The sequence below is a fragment of the Mobula birostris genome, chromosome 1 (genome assembly GCF_030028105.1).
Source record: "Mobula birostris isolate sMobBir1 chromosome 1, sMobBir1.hap1, whole genome shotgun sequence".
NCBI lineage: Eukaryota > Metazoa > Chordata > Chondrichthyes > Myliobatiformes > Myliobatidae > Mobula > Mobula birostris.
Genome location: NC_092370.1, coordinates 35,960,688 through 35,978,411, shown reverse-complemented (window position 1 = coordinate 35,978,411; position 17,724 = coordinate 35,960,688). Strand labels below are relative to the sequence as shown.

At 38.8% G+C, this 17,724-nt stretch overlaps 1 protein-coding gene across 10 annotated transcripts in view; it reads right to left on the bottom strand.

The window, feature by feature from the left end:
* Positions 1-5,403: 5,403 nt before the first annotated feature.
* Positions 5,404-17,724, bottom strand: part of ncoa2 (nuclear receptor coactivator 2) — a 346,138-nt gene continuing 333,817 nt past the window's right edge. For all 10 annotated transcript variants that reach the window (XM_072253878.1, XM_072253913.1, XM_072253869.1 and 7 more), the window contains one exon: positions 5,404-9,863. In XM_072253878.1, coding sequence (XP_072109979.1) covers positions 9,852-9,863 — 12 coding nt within the window. In that variant the 3' untranslated portion in view covers positions 5,404-9,851. The remainder of the gene's footprint in view (positions 9,864-17,724) is intronic.

Sequence of the window (17,724 nt, the reverse complement as noted above, 5' to 3'; positions counted from 1 at the left end):
AGTCACATAATTAAATGGAGGTTTGTTTTTGGAGACTTGTGTGCAGTCAAGATGTTTCAATTGATTGTAGTAAAAATACACCTGTATCTGGAAGTTCCAACTGCTGGTGAGTCAGTATCCTGGCAAAAACTGCATCATGATGACAAAAGAACATTCCAAACAACTCTATGAAAAAGTTATTGCAAAGCACAGGTCAGGAGATGGATGCAAGAAAACTTTGAAGCCACTGAATATCCCCTGGAGGATAGTTAAGTCAATCATCAAGAAATCGAAAGAATATGGAACAGCTATAAATCTGCCTAGAGCAGGCCATCTTCAAAAACTGTGTGTGCAAGAAGGGGACTAGTGAGGGAGACCACCGAGAGACCTACGACAACTCTGGAGGAGCTACAAGCTTCAGTAGTTGAGATGGGAGAGACTGTGCATACAAAAACAGTTGCTGCTTTATGTGAGAGTGTCAAAGAGAAAGACACCGTTGGGGGAAAAAAATCACAAATCTTGTCTAGAGTTTGCTAGAAGGGCTGTGGGAGACTCTGAAGTCAGCTGGAAGAAGATTCTATGGTCTGATGAAATTGAGCTTTTTGGTCACCAGACTAAACACTATGTTTGGTGTAAGCCAAATACTGCAACATCATCAAAAATACACCATCCATCACCATGAAGTATGGTGGTGGCTGCATCATGCTATGGGAATGCTTTACTGCAGCAGGCCCTGGAAGGATTGTGAAGGTAGAGGGTAAAGTGAATGCAGCAAAATGCAGGGAAATCCTGGAGGAAAACTTGATGCTGTCTACAAGAGAACAGCTACTTGGGAGAAGATTTATTTTCCAGCAAGGCAATGACCCCAAGTATAAGCCAAAGCTACACAGGACTGGCTTAAAAACAACAAGGTTAATATCTTGGAGTGGCAATTCAGAGTCCAGTCCTCAATGCAATTAAGAATTTGTGGCTGGATTTGAAATGGGCTGTTCACTCATGATCCCCATGCAATCTGACAGATTTTGAGCAGTTTTGTTAAAGAAGAATAGGGAAAATTTACAATTGTCCAAATGTGCAAAGCTAATAGAGACCTATCCACACAGACTCAAGGCTGTAATTGCTGCCAAAGGTGCATCTACTAAATACTGACGAAGTGGATGAGTAATTATGCAATTATTTTGTGTTTAATAATTGTAAGACATTTAGTCCAATTTGTAGATACTTTTAACACAAGTATCTTTTCTGTTGATCAATGTGAAAAAAGCTGAATTAAATCCACTGTGATTCAATGCTGTAAAACAAGAAATCATGAAAAACTTTTGGTGGGGGGGGGTTGGGATTACATTTTGTAAAAAGGGCAATGCTACGATAGTCAAAGGGGATTTCAAAATACAGATAGGTTGAGAAAATCAGGTTGGTACTCGATCCTAACAGAGGGAATTTGTAGTATGCCTATGAGAGTTTTTTTAAAGAGCAGCTAATGGTTGAGCCCACTGAGGAAAAGGCAATCCTGTAGGTGTTGTGTGATGTACCAGATTTGATTAGGGTACACAAATGTAAAAGAACCCTTGGAAGGCAGTGATCATAATATGATAGGATTCACACTAAAGATTGAGAGGGGGAAGGTAATGTCAGTTGTATCAGTATTACAGTGGAGTAAAGGGAATTACAGAGGTATGAGAGAGCAGCTGGACCAAGTTGATTGGATGGAGACACTAGTGGGGTTGACAGCCGAACAGCAATGGCTTGAGTTTCTGGGAACAAACCAGAAGGCACATGATAGATACATCCCAAAGAAGTAGGATGAGGCAACTGTGGCTGACAAGGGAAGTCAGACAGCATAAAAGCAAAAGAGAAGGCATATAATATAGCAAAAATTAGTGGGAAGTTGGAGAATTGGAACCTTTTAAAAATAACAGAAGGCAACTAAAAGAGCAATAAGGAGAAAAGATGAAACATGAAATTAAGCTGTCCAATAATATCAAAGAGGATACCATTTTTTTGAGACATGTGAAGAGTAAGAGGTGAGAGTGGATATCGGACTACTGGGGCATAACAATAGAGAGGTAGTAACGGTGGACAAAGAAATGGCAGACAAACTTAAAGCATTTTGTGTCAGTCTTCACTGTGGATGACACTAGCAGTTGCTAGAAATTTGACAATGTCAGGGGGAAGAAGTGAGTGTAGTTGCTATTATTAAGGAGAAGGTGCTTAGGAACCTGAAAGGACTGAAGGTAGATAAATCACCTGAACCAGTTGGGTTACATCTCGGGATTCTGAAAGAGGTAGCTGAAGAGATTGTGGAGGCATTAGTAATAATCTTTCAAGAATCACTGGGCTTTGGAATGGATCTGGAGGACTGGAAAATTGCAAATGTCTCTCCACTTTTTAAGAAGGGAGGGAGGCAGACAAAAGAAAATGATAGGCCAGTTATTAGCCTAACTTCAGTAGTTGGGAAGGTGTTCAAGTCCGTTATTAAGGATGAAGTTTTGGAGTACTTGGAGGCGCATGGTTTCCTTAAGGGGAAGTCTTGGCTGAAAAATCTGTTGGAACTATTTGAGGAAAGAACAGGCAGGAAAGACAAAGGAGAGCCAGGGGATGTTGTTGACTTTCAGAAGGCCTTTCACAAGGTGCTACACATAAGGCTACTAAGCAAGATAAAAGTTGTGGTATTACAGAAAAGGTACTAGCATGGATCGAAGATTGAATGAGTGGGAGGAGGCAAAGCATAGGAATGAAGGGTGGCTTTTCTGTTTGGATGTCAGTGACTGATGGTATTCCAATTGGGTCGGTGTTGGGGAATGTTCCCTCTAATTTTTTTTTTCAGCTGCACAGACCAACCATTTTCCTGAGCAGGAAATTTTTCCATGGCCTGAAACCTGTGCAGCACTTTATTAAAACATTATATAAAAGAAAATTCCGGCTACACTGCAACAAATGCTCTATGCGCAGGAGCATTTTGGTAAGCCGCACAGCTCAGAGGGAACAGTGGTATTGGGGCCACTTCTTTTCATGTTGTATGTTAATGATTTGGATGATGGAATTGATGGCTTTGTGACCAAATCTGAGAACATCTGAACACCAGTAAAGGTGGCAGCTACAGTGGAGGATGCAGGGAATCTGCAGAAGGACGTTGACAGAGGGGAATGGGCAAAGAAGTGGCAGATGGAATACATTGTAGAGAAGTGTATAGTTATGTGCTTTGGTAGAAAGAATAAAGGCTGAGACGGTTTTCTGCAAAGGATGAAAATTCAGAAATCAGAGGGGCAAAGGGACTTGGGAGTCTTTGTAAAGGTTAACTTGCAGGTTGAGGTGGAGGTAAGGAAGGCAAATGCAATGTTAGCATTCTATTCTAGTGGACTAGAATATAAAGTAAGGATGTAATGCCGAGGCTCTTTAGGCATTGGTCAGACCACACTGGGGTATTGGGAGTAGTTTTGGGCCTGTTATCTAAAAGATGTGCTGGCATTGGAAGGATCCAGAGGAGGTTGATGAAAATGGTACTGGGAATGAAATGGGTTAACATATGAGGACCATTTGATGGCTTGGGGCCATACTCACTGAAGTTTAGAGAATAAGGGGAGATCTCATTGAAACCTATCGAATATTGAAAAGCCTAGATGGTGAATGGGGGGAGGATGCTTCCTATAGTGGGTGAGTCTAGGCACAGCCTCAGAATAGAAGGAACGTCCCTTTAGAACAGAGATGAGGAGGAATTTCTTTAGCCAGAAGGTGTTGGATCTGTGGAATTCATTGCCATGAAGGGATGTGGAGGCTAAGTCACTGGATGTTTTTAAAGCAGAGGTTGATAGGTTCTTGATTAGGAGGGGCATCAGTGGTCACAGGGAGCAGAACATGGGATTGAGAGAATAATAAATCAAACATGATGGAATGGTGGAGAAGATGCGATAAGCCGACCAGTCGAATTCAGCTTCTTTGTCTTTACTTTATCTTTGCCCATCAGCAGCTTTTGACACTTCACAGTCCTGCAGTCTTGGTTCCTGGACCATTGACCAATGCAGATTCAGCAATTTTAGTCCTGTAAAGATGCATCTAGTTTAAAGTAAAGCTCAGGAACCCAGTCTTCCGAATATCAGGAGCCTGTCTGAACTTGCTGGCCACAGAGAGCATCTTGCTACTACCAGTGAGTACCTGGGCCCATTCTGCTCAAGGAAGGCCAGTCACTGTACAGGGCCACCCTCTCCCCCTGAAGGGCTTTGACAGTGGCCAGGGCCTTGCCTGCCATCTTCCTCAGGTTCACCAGCCTGAGGAAAAGCAGCAGCATCAACATTTGATGGTGCCATCAGGCAGACCAAACCCAGCCAGTAGCTTTTGTAGTTAATTTTAAATAAATCATTTACAGCGCAAGCAAGGGATTTTAATGACATGTTCACTGTAAGGACTTTTTAGCATTTTGGGCAGAAGCTCAGAGAACCACGGTAATGCTCAGAGGGCCATATTCTGTAAATGCTTTGTGCAAAACACACAGGTTGGAATTTTACAAGCACAACCCAAGCTTGACTCTGAACTCAGCTTCAATTCATTGTGCCTAAGCACAGCCTTAGAACCTTCTTGCTTTGAAGGAGGTCTTGTGGGAAGGTAGGAACAAATCTCACAGTGCTGCCTGCAGCACAGTTCCAGTAGTGTAGGAGTGCCTGCAGGGGGCACTGTCTACTGCACACAGAAGTTGTACATCTAACACTGTACTGCTTGGGGAGCTCAGAGTCACAAGACCCTACTGAATGAAAGTTAGGCATGTGTATTTGTCTAGCATCAGCTAAGACCAATAATTAAAGGCTTTTGAAGGTAGGCAACCATGTGATTGAACTGGGTGTGACTAAAATCAGCAGCCACCATCACCACAGAAATTTTAGGACTACAGTATATCAATTTTGCTTTGTGCAAGTAACACAAATGACTTAGAACACAGTTCCATACTAAGTTTGTATTACTTAACACAACCTAAGATTCACTTAAAAGCATTTTGCCTGTTTGTTGCAACTCCATTTAAAAAAAAATGCAAAAATCAAAGGAATTAAATTTTATTAAACATCGCAATAACAGGATTCTTTATTTACAACAGCATTATTTAACATCAATTAAGCAAATGACATCAGCAAAAGCAATATTAGTTAACAACTTGCATAAATGTATTTAATCTTTTTGAATATACCCAAGTTGGCATAAAATGCTCACAATAAGAATACAAACATGGATGCCCAAAGGAAAAAAAAGTGTTTAGTGTGAACTAAAAAAAATATATCTCTGAACTTGCAATGCTGTAAGCCTTCTGCTGAAGAACCTTACTTTACATATTGCTTAGAATTTGCAATTCGCCAATATACACCACTCAGAGATTTGAGGGAGAAAAAGTTTACAAATAGTGCCCCACTACTGACCACAAAAGGAACAAAGTAATGTATGTAAAAAAAAAACTAAGCAATAATCATGGGTCCATATTGTAGTAGGCAACCATTATTTCTATTTATCTGACAAAAAAATAATAACTGATGACACATCCAAAAATTTTACACAATTCACTATACAAACAATATAATACAACAAACAGCTGCTAGGAATATACAGGACATAAAAACATATCTAAGGCATTATGCTAATTTATAGCATTTGAGGTTCCTGCACTGTACTAAGAAATTGACAGATCTTACAAAACAAATTCAAGCTCTAAATGAAAAAGTAGACGGGGTTTGCCTATCAAATTGAAAATCCATAGAATTGTTTGTGCAGAGAATGGGTCTGCATCCAGTCAACAATCAACTGTGTAGAAATACTATAAAATGATGTTGAATGACACCAACACACCATGGCTTAGCTGTATTTTAAAATCAACTCAGTGAAATCTTTGGATTTTGCAAACGGAGCAACACGCCCTGCTTGTCTGCAATGTTACACCACTAGAATACATTGTTCCTAAGGTTAGCTTTGATTCCTTTTTCTTTTAAGTTTGTTAGAGGAAAATGTGTAAGATTGAACATAATACAATCAGATGTTGCTTCCCAATGAAAGTAGCTCCCATGATCCACTTTCCAAGAGAGTAGACCTTTATGCATTCAGATCTAGAGGTGATATAAATTCGGGGTACGGTGCAGAGTTTAAATGAACGTGTGAAACACACGTACACCCCCCGCCCTTCCATTCAGATACTTGTGTTTAAATCTTTTGGCTCTGTAGGTAACTACACAGTGGTTATTTGCACACTTTCAACAGTAATACACCCTGTCATAAACCATATATTTCAAATTAAAGCAGAGATATGAAATAGGGTAAATACAGAAAAGCTTGTTGGATTATTACACAATGTTCCCATAGACATAAATGCAAAGGTCTAGGCTCTAAATGCCTGCATTTCAGAATACTTTTCTATTTCACAGCAGTATTTACATAAAGCTATATCATACCAAAGCAATCTGAAACACAATGTTATTTGGACACACAGATAGAATACATTTCTTTATCAAATGAACAATCTATAGCTGAGATGTGGCAGCTTTTCCTTTCTAAAAGCAACTGTTGAGGCAAAAACAGGTCTGTATTCAGTTTGTACAGTGATCAATATGATCAGTGTGGGTTTTGGGCCTTAAATGACAGCATGTTCCATACAGCCTGATACAAAAACACTGAGGTATCAGGACTCAGAACGTTACAGCTTGAGAGAGAAACTACATAATAAAACACCTGCTTCCAACCCATTCAACAAATTTTTCCCAATTTAAATCATAAATTAGACTGAGAAGCTACATGCACCAAAGTAGCAGTTTGGGGTTTTGGCATGATATTCAAACATTTTGGAAATCTAAAAGTGACTGCAGAATATCTATTAGAAGAGCCATTTAAGACACTGGCCTCAAATGCTACTGAAACAGACTTGTTAGCTACCTATCAAGGCATCATGATTCTTTTATTTACAAAATAAACAAGACACACTGCTGCTAAGGTATCTAATATAATACTATAGTACCTCACTTTAAATCAGCAGCTTAAGAATTTTACTTCATCAAAATACCACAAGTATGTAAAACATAATGCTCTCAAGTAAAATTTATTGCTTGGTTACATACATCACTCTTGTATAGCTAACAGCTTTCCAAAAGTCATCAAATCTTATTTTACAAAATACTGTACCATATGAAAATGTTATGGCTGTTTGTATTCTCTTACTTGTGGTGACTCTGAATCTAGATCTACACAATTTAGCTTTTGGAAACTGCCACTGACTGTAGGAAATAGTAATGAAGCACTAGGTTTCTGTAGCTCACAAAAAGGTCTGCCCTCCCAGCACAATCGGACTGCAATGAACAATTTAGTTTAAAACAATAAGCTTGAACAGTCCATAATACCTTAATTTTTATAACTCACAATGCAAGCATTACTATCCCATGCAAGCTTATGCGAGTAAACTCAACTAAACACACCAGAAGCAAAGTCATGAGTGTGAAGGTGAATTTAATAGTTATAATGATCTGATCTAATATACATAGTAGGACAGCACTGCGTTGGAACTAAACTGCATCGAATAGTCTGCCTTAATGGAACTGCTGATATTGTAGCATTTGGTATATTGTGAGAGTATGTTTCACAATATCTGCTTAATTTTTCAAAGCCAAAAGCTTCGATTGGCTACATAATAAATGCAGAATGAAGACGACACATACTTAAACCCCCTCCCGCACCCCCCCACACCTATCAAAGGAAACTCAACAAACCTTAAATAAACTCCAAACCTATTCAGTGGTCAATAGAATGGTTAACAAGATGAATTCTGCATTAGAGTAAAAAAAACTATGTGACTTGATACCAGAACGGCAATGAATCCTGTAATACAATATTGGTTCTATACAGAAGATAGTACGCACCATTTTGTGAATTTCTTGTCAGAAGCTGATTAATTTTTTTACGTACACAACTCTGAAATTAAACCCCTTTGTACAGTTCAGTCCCAAACCAAATGATTGTTCAGGGACAATTAAACAATTAGAAAATTAACTTTAGTAATACTCTTCATGATTACTGAGTTGCAACGTTAAATTACTGTGAATTAGCAGTGAAGCTCAACACAGGGCATCTCCTCATTTTAAAAGTCCAGCTAAAATAAAAAATAACTTTCAATTTTTCCGTCTATGCATTAGTACCCAGCTGGGTATTCAGAAACCCATGACTTTTCAGTTAGCTTTGACCAGTGCTAATGAAGAACATTATTTGCTGGAAAATTATACAAAATAGACAAGAAATGTACACCAAGGAGGGAAAAATTTTATACTTGCTTTTGATTTTGCCATCACAGAATTATTTGAAAGTATTGAGGTGGAGAAATACCTAGCTGCTTTCAATGATACACCTGAACTTCATGCTGCACCTTGGCCCATGTGGGAGAAGCGAAATCACACCACTCCCCTCTGGTTGACAGAGATAAGGCCGCAAAGGAGCCGGAACAGGCCAGTCTATTAGTCTGCTGCTACTGGTGGTAGGGGCACAGCCTGTGAGGAGCAAACAGTCATGCTGTTGAAGAAGGGACGACGGTGATGGTGAGAAGGTAGCTGGCCTTTAGCGCTGAGGGAACTGATTAACATTTGTAGGATGGGAATTTTTTTTTTTTTTTGCAGGAAGACCAGGTGTTAGTCGTTGAATTGGAATACGGTCCGGGTGCGTGACAGACACTTCTGTTGTACTGCAGAGGGAAATAGTTACAAATTCCTGCCTTTCGTTGGGTGACTGGAGTGGGTTTGGGGGCAGGGTGGCATTAAGGGCTTTCCTGAGACAGTCCAAATGACCAAGAGAAAACTATTCTGCATTTTGTGCATGGGTACAGACGTGAGTGCCCATTTCTGACAGGCTGTCAGATCTAGCGTGTAGATTTGGCCTGGGAGAACAATCAGGAGTCTGAGTAAGTGGAAGTGATAGATAGAGAGAATTTGGTCACCTGTCTGGATTGGTAACCACAGCAAAGCATTAGATTGGTCTTATTATGAGATGATGTTGGTAATTCTATATTTTTCAATCAGCATGTAACAGTTATGGTCAGATAAGTTAATCTAGTGTGAGAGGTGGGACTTTGCAGAGCTGATAATGTTTAATAGGTAGCCTCAGTCTGCAGAGGCAAAATATTATATTTCATCAATATAATGAAAAATTAGGGCAAAAGTTTCATGCACCCTGGATATTGAACCGTGATTGCAGAACACAAGCATAGCATGAAAAGATAATGCACCAACTCTTGCTGACACAAGTCACAAACCACCTGAAGTCTATTCCCCATTTGGCTTTATCAAAAACAAGATTCATATTCCATTTAAATACCTTCCAAATCAAATTCTTTATTCTTACAGTTTTCAGCTTATTGGTATGTTTATTTATATTCACAGCAGAACCTTTTAAAGAAAGGCTTCATTTCTAAATACTGAAGGAAAATATGGCTGAAAGCCTGCACACTGGATTAAACAGCAGAAAAGTCAGCAACCACCGAGGATCAAAAAAAAAGCGCAAAGAGCTGATCGTTCTGCAAAACGACGATAGAAATACATTCATCGGACAAGGTTCGAAGCCGATGTCGATCTGTTGTGAGGACAGACTTAAGTCACACTTATGGTGAATGCAATTAATGGAGAAAGCAGCTTCAGTAGACAAGTACATTGCTACTAAGGAGCCTGTCACTCTCTGAGCAACACTTGTAATAAGAATTTCTCTGAGACTGGCTGAGAGTTCAACTGGCTGCTGCACTTTTCTTGGCTTGATCTGGTGGAGCTTGTTTGTTGGTATAATTGTTACCACCTAAATGTTGGCCTTGCACTGTACATCAGCAAGCACGTGGACCTTCTGGACCTAGTTGAAGACAGGAGGAATAGCAATCCAGAGGGTCAGCAATATTTCTGTAAGATTGAAAAGCATGAAATACATATTTAATTAACAGAAAGAAACACAAGACAACATAGTAAAATTCAACGGATTCAGATCAGTAAGCGATTATGGAAAATGAGCAACATTCTCTCTGGTCTCTAGCTCAAACAACAAATTTGTTTTAAGCATTTCTTAAAAATATCTTGCATACAAATGAATAATCTTTCCTACTGTTTGATTTGCAATGCACCCTTCCTTCTTGCCCCAGTTAAGGGTATGAGTGTGCAGTAGCAGCCAAGGAGTTAACAAGTCATGCACAGTGTTACACAGTTTAAATGTTTTAAGGTATTGCCTTTTAATGAGACAGCATAGATTTTTTTTTAAAGAAAAGCAGGATTGTGTTGAGACTTCTTTTGCTTTTACATACACTAGTTAATAAATCTCTGTTGTACTAATGGAAATGTAATTAATTATTTATTGTAACTCGTTATTGGAGCAGTCTTGCAATAAGTCTTTCATCCTGAAGAAGGGGGAAAAAACTTTTATGTTCACATCAGCAACAACTATCATCCAAAAGGCAGCTTCTGTGGTAAATATTGAATGGCACCTGCTCTTTAAGATTAGCAGTCTAACAACAAGAGCAGGTGACACAATATCCCAACATTCATTGCTGGGACTTGGCTTCACTTCAACCTAGATTGATGAGGTAACATTACCCACAGTACCTCTAAGTTTTAACCCAAGAGGTGCAAATTGAATTTACTTAAGGATTGAATTCATGGGATAAATGAAAAAATTATATGGAGTACTAAGGATAGAAAGATGTGGGAAATTATAAAATCTCACTCTGGAGCTGCAGTGAAAGAAAGCCACTAGGCACATTGAGTTTTGATGCTGCCTTTTATTTCTGCCATTTATCCTGGTACTGTTGTCATTATCAGGCAGTGTGGCACAGGCCTCATCTATTTAAGTGACCATTCTTCATGCCTGAGCTCTTTCGTGTTGGTTGATTGTACAACTGTGGAGGCTTCACCAAAACCTTTAAGTGTAACCAAAAAAGGATTTGAAGGATGAGGTTGAAGCTCACTTTGTTTTGTTTATCCCACAGAGATCCAAGTCGAGCTTGGGCCTATTTGAGTTCCCACAACTAGAGTGGGTGGAGGTAAAGGAGAATTTGCTCAACGTGAGAACGAGTTCATCCAGATGGAAGGGATCTGTTCAGAGGGCCTTCAGATCATCATTGAGTGGGGGGAAAATGTAGAGCGGTTGTACATCAAAGTCACACAGCATAGAAACAGATCCTTTGGTCCACTAAGTCTGGACCAATCATTAACCTACTTGGCTGACAGCCAACTCATCTTTGCGAAATGGGAGGAAACAGCAACAGCGGGAGAAAAGGCAAACTCCACATGGCACATGGACAGCAGCCGAGGTCAGGATTGAACCCAGGGTTGTGAGGAAGCACCATTGTGCCACCCTTGTGGCCATTGCAAGGACAAGGCTTTTTGGGCCAGGAGACTGGAAAGCAGCAGAGGAAGGGGGGGGGGGGGGGGAGTCAAGGTGGGATGAAATAATTCTGTGGTATGAGAGCAGGATGAAACCCAGACAGAGCTGTTGTGAATTCCTGGGAGGACTGTGCAGGGTGAATGGACTGTCGTGGGGAAGACACTTGGATAACCAGTGACTGCCTGTGGCCCAGGTAAGGTAGAAGTCTCCTCTAAATAAATTGCTGAACCCACTGGTAAGGGTTTACTTCAGGAGGTGTCTGACAAAATTAGCTGTGCAATACCAGTAACAAAACGGTTAGCAAATAACTTTTGCTAAGCTCTGTCAGGTAATGCAGGAAAACATCCTGCTAACCTTTGTAAGTTGTAGGGCAATGTCCAAATAAAAATAATCACAACCAATGAAGAACAAAAACCAAGCCAAGTTAAAATTTCAAGAAAACTTGTTTCAGATTTTAACAGAAAAGCATCAATAGAGAATTTAAGTAACTTTTAACTTTATAAAGCAGATCAGTGGATGACAAAAGTTAAGGAATAACTAAAGATGAGACCAGAAAGAAAACCTATAAAAGGGTAGTGAACCTTTTAAGAGCATGTACCCAAATCTTCTTTTAAAAAAAAAACACCTGCCATGGTAATTTTGAGCAGAGATTATCATTGATTAATGAATTAGTAACAATAATTATGGACTTTAAGGAAAAAGCATGAGTCCTGTTGCTTATTTATGTGTATTCATTGCTTTACTATTATTAAAAGTACAACAGGACAGATCGAAATTAATAAGGCGTTTTAGAAAACCTGTTAAAATTGCTAATATTAATCACTTAAAAAGACAGCTGAAAAGTATTTATGCGGACGCTAAACTATGTACAGTATTTACATTATTACAAAATACCCAGTGTTCACTCACTAATGACAGAAGGAAAAAGACATCAGCAAAGTGAAGACAATGCCAACTGCCCACCATTTACTATATGTACACTGTGGGAGGATTTCAAAATGTATCATCCAACATCATATGATCTCGCAACTGTCCAGCTGGTGCAAAGCCGGCATGAGATGTTTTCTGTGAAACATCTCACTGCTTTTGGATTGTATAAAAAAAATCATTTGCTGGTAAAGATAATCATGATGTATCTTTTTATTATGGGTGGGATTTTAAGAATCTTGGGGTGGCACTGCATGCCATGTGCCAACAATTTTTTTTGCGTACCATCTTGGGCACACGTGCCATGGGTTTATCCATGGGGACAGGGATCACCATTTGTCTGTTAAATGGCAGGAAGTGCATTTGGATTTGAATTTTCAGGAACAAACTTTAAGGTATAATTTTCAGATAAGATTATATAAACTTAAAAGCACCTGCTCAATTTTAATGGAGTATTACAAGCTTATTTTGATGCAGCAAAAGATTCTACAAGGCTATAAACTGGACGTTATATGTACATTAGCTCCGATACTTAATTATGCAGTCATAAAACTAATTACCTGCATAGTCCAGCCTCATCTGAATATGGACTTAAATAATTCATCTATTTCATAATAAGTTCAAAATACACATAATAGGACTTTAATTGGAATTGGGTCATCACACTACTTAATGTAAAATATATTTGCAGCTAAGAGCAATTCAAAATGTTATGTGAAAATGGATCACTTTTATGATGCGCATGTTTCCACAAAACCAACCGTTAGCAAAGCAGTATATCTATGACACTGCTGAGTGGAAGGATACATTATTTATACAGTATAAATAAAGAGCCACTGATCAACTGTGATTACGTCTTAAGTTTTTCTTATAAAAATTTTATATTAGTTTTATCTTCAGGCTCATCTTCGTATGCACAGTTCACATGATGCTTAATTATTTGATAATGACCAACATTCATAGTCACAGTAATATCGCACGGAAATAGATCCTACATCCCAACTCATCCGTGATGACCTAATCTAGTCCCATTTGGTCCCTATCCCTATAAATCGGGGTATCCCAATCTTCTTTGTGCCCTGGACCAATACCATTAAGCAAGGTGTCTGTGGACCCCAGGATGGCAAAGCCTGCACCAAACCTTCCCTCCTATCTTTTCCATTTAAAATACTTGTTTGGTGGTTTCACATATTTATATGAAATCATTATGAAAGTAACTGATCTAATAAACATTAAGGTTTTTTTTTGTCTCCCGACTGGAGGGGAAATACAATGTAAATTGCATGACAATTCATTTTGGCATTAAAGTATCGATTCCATTAATGTTCTAGGTTATCTCAATGACGTTATTCTCAACCCACACTTGCTTGTGATAGGTGTCTTATTATGCTGACTAACTTGGAAAAAGGGCAAGAGATTTGATCCTTTAGACTGAAAACGCTTCTGCCAAGAAAAGTGTAGTATTTTAACCAATTTCTTTTTAACCACCTCAGCAGCAAACATAAAGTGAATGAAAACATAAGAATGGGACTCAGGATTCTGGTCAACCAGTGTTCATGCATTCCACCACGTCTGGTTACCAAAAACAATAAATGAAAATCAAAAGATGCTCGAAATCTGAAATAAAAATGGAAAAAAGCAAGAAGAATCTTTCCATAGATACTGCCTGATCTAGCATTTTCTGGCTTTATTTGGCTACCACAACGTATGGGCCTAGAAGTCAGGTCATAGAACATCACATTAATGTGCCTGGTGCAATTCAATTGCAACATATAAAATAACAGCAAAGGAAATAGAAGAATGCTGCAAATTTCACAAAATCCACAATTTTGTTTTGGGTCCTCTGCATATCTGATGCACTCTCTATATCAGGATGCACAATATTTGAGAGAATTGCTCCAACAGTGAAAGGCAAACTTGAGAACCCTTTTCAGGTTGGTCTTCTGAAAATACTTGCTGATTCAGTTCTTCCTGAGGACTTCCCCCACACCTCCACCTGACCTCGTCACACATCTGACGACTCAGTCACCTCCCACATTTTCCTATCATGATCCTCCACTGCCACTATTCTCTATCCCGCCCTCAGCAAATTTCCTATCTGATCCAACTTCCCTGGACTACCCACTAGCACCACCAACTCCCTCCTGTCCTATCTCCATCCTCTGTCTCACCAAACTCCCATCCAACACCGTTGCAATGAAACTTCACCCCACCCTATACTCAAACACCTAATCCACAAGCAGCTGATCCCCTTTTTCTCTCAAGGCCAGCCCTTCCCATGACAACTGCTGCTCCTCCAAGAATAGAACCTATGACTCTCCCAATTTCCTTCAAGCCCTTATAGTGATGCTCAAGTCTACAGTGGGTCTTGAAGTAAAACTTCTCTACATTTTAGATACTATAATTAACCTTAATCCATGTCAGAGAGGTGCATCGGCTATGATTTATAATATTATTATGAAACTTAGGAAAGCTCCATTTGATAAGATTAAGGTAGATTGGGAACAGGAATTGGGTTCTATCATTTCCGAGGATGACTGGGGGCAGATTTTACAATTAGTCAATACTTCCTCTATCTGTGCTAAACATTCCCTAATTCAATTTGAAGTTGTTCATAGAGCACATATGTCCAAAGATAAATTAGCTCACTTTTATTCTCATATTAATCCTTTTTGTGATCGATGTCCGGGGCAGATAGCCTCTTTAACTCATATGTTTTGGTCTTGTCCTACTCTGGAAACTTTTTGGAGAGACATTTTTAATATTATCTCAAAGGTATTCAATATAGATATCTCTCCTCATCCTATTACTGCTATCTTTGGACTACCTAAAATTTCCAGTAATCTTTCTCCTTCAGCCCGTAGAATGATTGCATTTCTTACTTTAACGGCGAAAAGATGTATCTTACAACATTGGAAAGAGCTCAATGCTCCAACCACCTTTTTTTGGTTTTCTCAGATGATATTATGCTTGAATTTGGAGAAAATTAGAAGCAATCTTTATGATTCCTCACTTAAATTTGAACAGACCTGGAGATCTTTTATTCAATATTTTCATTTAATGTAATTTTTTTTCTTCTCTTTTTTGCTCCATATTTATATACCCTTCTTGTTTTTTTTAACTGTTTTTAATGGAGATTGGGTTTGAGGACGTGATTTTAAGTTCTTTAACTCTATTTGTTTCCAAGTTAGCCCATTGCTTTGCTTTGCTTTTAGTTCAGTTGCACGGTGGGTTTTTTTTTCCTTTTCTCTTGCTATATATATATATATATAAAAATTAGTATACTATTATGTTACCTTAGTATGTTAGGTTTAAATTACATTGTTTGTATCATTTTTTTTCTGTATTAATATCTCCTGTAATTTTATTATATTCTAACAGTGTATTAGTGCCTAAATGGCTTACCTTTTTGTATACTTATTCAATAAAAAGATTTAAAAAGAAAGAAAGAACGTAGCAAAACTTCCCATGTGCAAAGTGAAAATGCTGTATGTGACAGAATTTTGTAGTGTTGGGTTTTTGAATGAAATAGTTGAGGGGTTCTATTGCTTTCTGTAGTTTAGTGCAGCTTTTCAAGCACATACAACTGTTAAATCAGGACATCAGCCACAATAGACCTGTAGTCTATTTTACAGTCAGTTTTACATACTGCAGTTTGGTTTTCGACACAATCATCTCATCTAAACTCATCATCAAGCTTCAAGAGCAGGGCCCGTGTACTTCCCATGCAAATAGATACTTGACCTCCTCATTGACAGACCTGAGCCAATGAAGACTGGTAACATCATCTCCCCCTCACTGACCATTAACACGGGTGCATCGCAAGGCTGCGTGCTTAGCCCCCTGCTCTAGTGTGACTAAACACAGCTGCAACGCCATTGTCAAATTCACCAATTTGCACTATTGTTGTTGGACAAACCACATGTGGCGATGCGTCAGCTTACTAGAGCGAAACAGGTCACCTGGTTGTGCGCAACAACAACAACCACCACCATCACCTCTCGTTCAATGTCAGTAAAAAAAAAGGGCTGATTGTTGACTTTACGAAGGGGAAGGAGAGTGAACATGCACACTACATTGAGGAAGCGGCAGAGGAGCAAGTCAGCAGCTGTAAATTCCTTGGCATTAGTGTATTGGATGGTGCATCCTGGGCCCAGCACGTAGATGCAATCATTAAGAAAGCACACAAGCATCTTTCTTTGGAGGCCATGGAGGTTCAATTTGTCACTAAATACACTAACAACGTTCTACAAATGTACGGTTGTAAGTATCCTGAATGATTTTATCGTGGTCTGGTGTGGCAATTTGAATGTGCAAAAATGTAAGAAGCTGCAGAGCACCCAATACATCATGGGCACACAGCTTTCCACTTTTGCTAGTATGTACAGGAGGTGTTGCCTCAAGCAGGCAACCCTACATCAGGGAACCCCACCACCCGGGCCATGCCATCTTTTTGTAGTTACCATTGGGCAGCAGGTGCAAAAGCGTGAAGTTCAATACCACCAGGTTCAAGACCAGCTTTTTCCTTTCAGCTACTTGGGTTCTTGAACCAAACGCCACGTCCCTAATCAGAGTTTAGCAACACCATGACAATTTTGCACTGAAACAGACTTTATTTTTGCTTATTCTTATTCTGTTTTCTTGTAAAAATTATGCATAATTTACATCAATTTATGTTTTACTTATAAATGCTGTTTATATTGTATGATGCCAATAAATTTATATGATGCAAGTTTTACGTTACACCTGTACATATGACAAACTCAACTTTGACTTTAACTTAATATATAATATTTTTAAAAATTCTCAAACGCCAAACCACACTGGAATTGGTTTATTATTGTCACATGTATTGAGATACAGTGAAAAGTTGCCTTGCATACTGTTCAAACAAATCAAATCATTGCACAGTGCATTGAGATAGTAAAGGTAAACTTTACTACTTTGAACAATAACAATGCAGAATAATGTATGACAGTTAAAGAGAAAGTAGACAATAAGATGCAAGATCATAATGATGTTGATTGTGATGTCAAGGGGCCAACTTATCGTACTAGGGGCCGTTAATTTTAGGTCTTTGTTTGCTTTGTCTCCTTTCTCCCTACACTGGGATTACTTATATCCACTTTCTTTATGCTACAGCCAATACTTACCCAGTCAGCAACATTAGAGATGGGGGACATTATTTTTTAGGTGAGCCAATTGAAAAAAAAACACTAAATTGCTGTTTTCAAAAATGCATTTACTTTTCTTTTGTTAATTTTCATTTTTGAGAAAGTTCCATTTTTCAAGAGGTTATTTATCCTGTGTGAGGTATCATTGTGTAAGGTGATTGGGCAAAGGAGGGAGAAAAACAATAAAAACACATTTCAGTCCCCTACCTACAAGTTCAGACCAATGATTATTACATATTGATTATAAATGCAAGAGCTGACATTCTCTGCCTACACTTGAGAACCA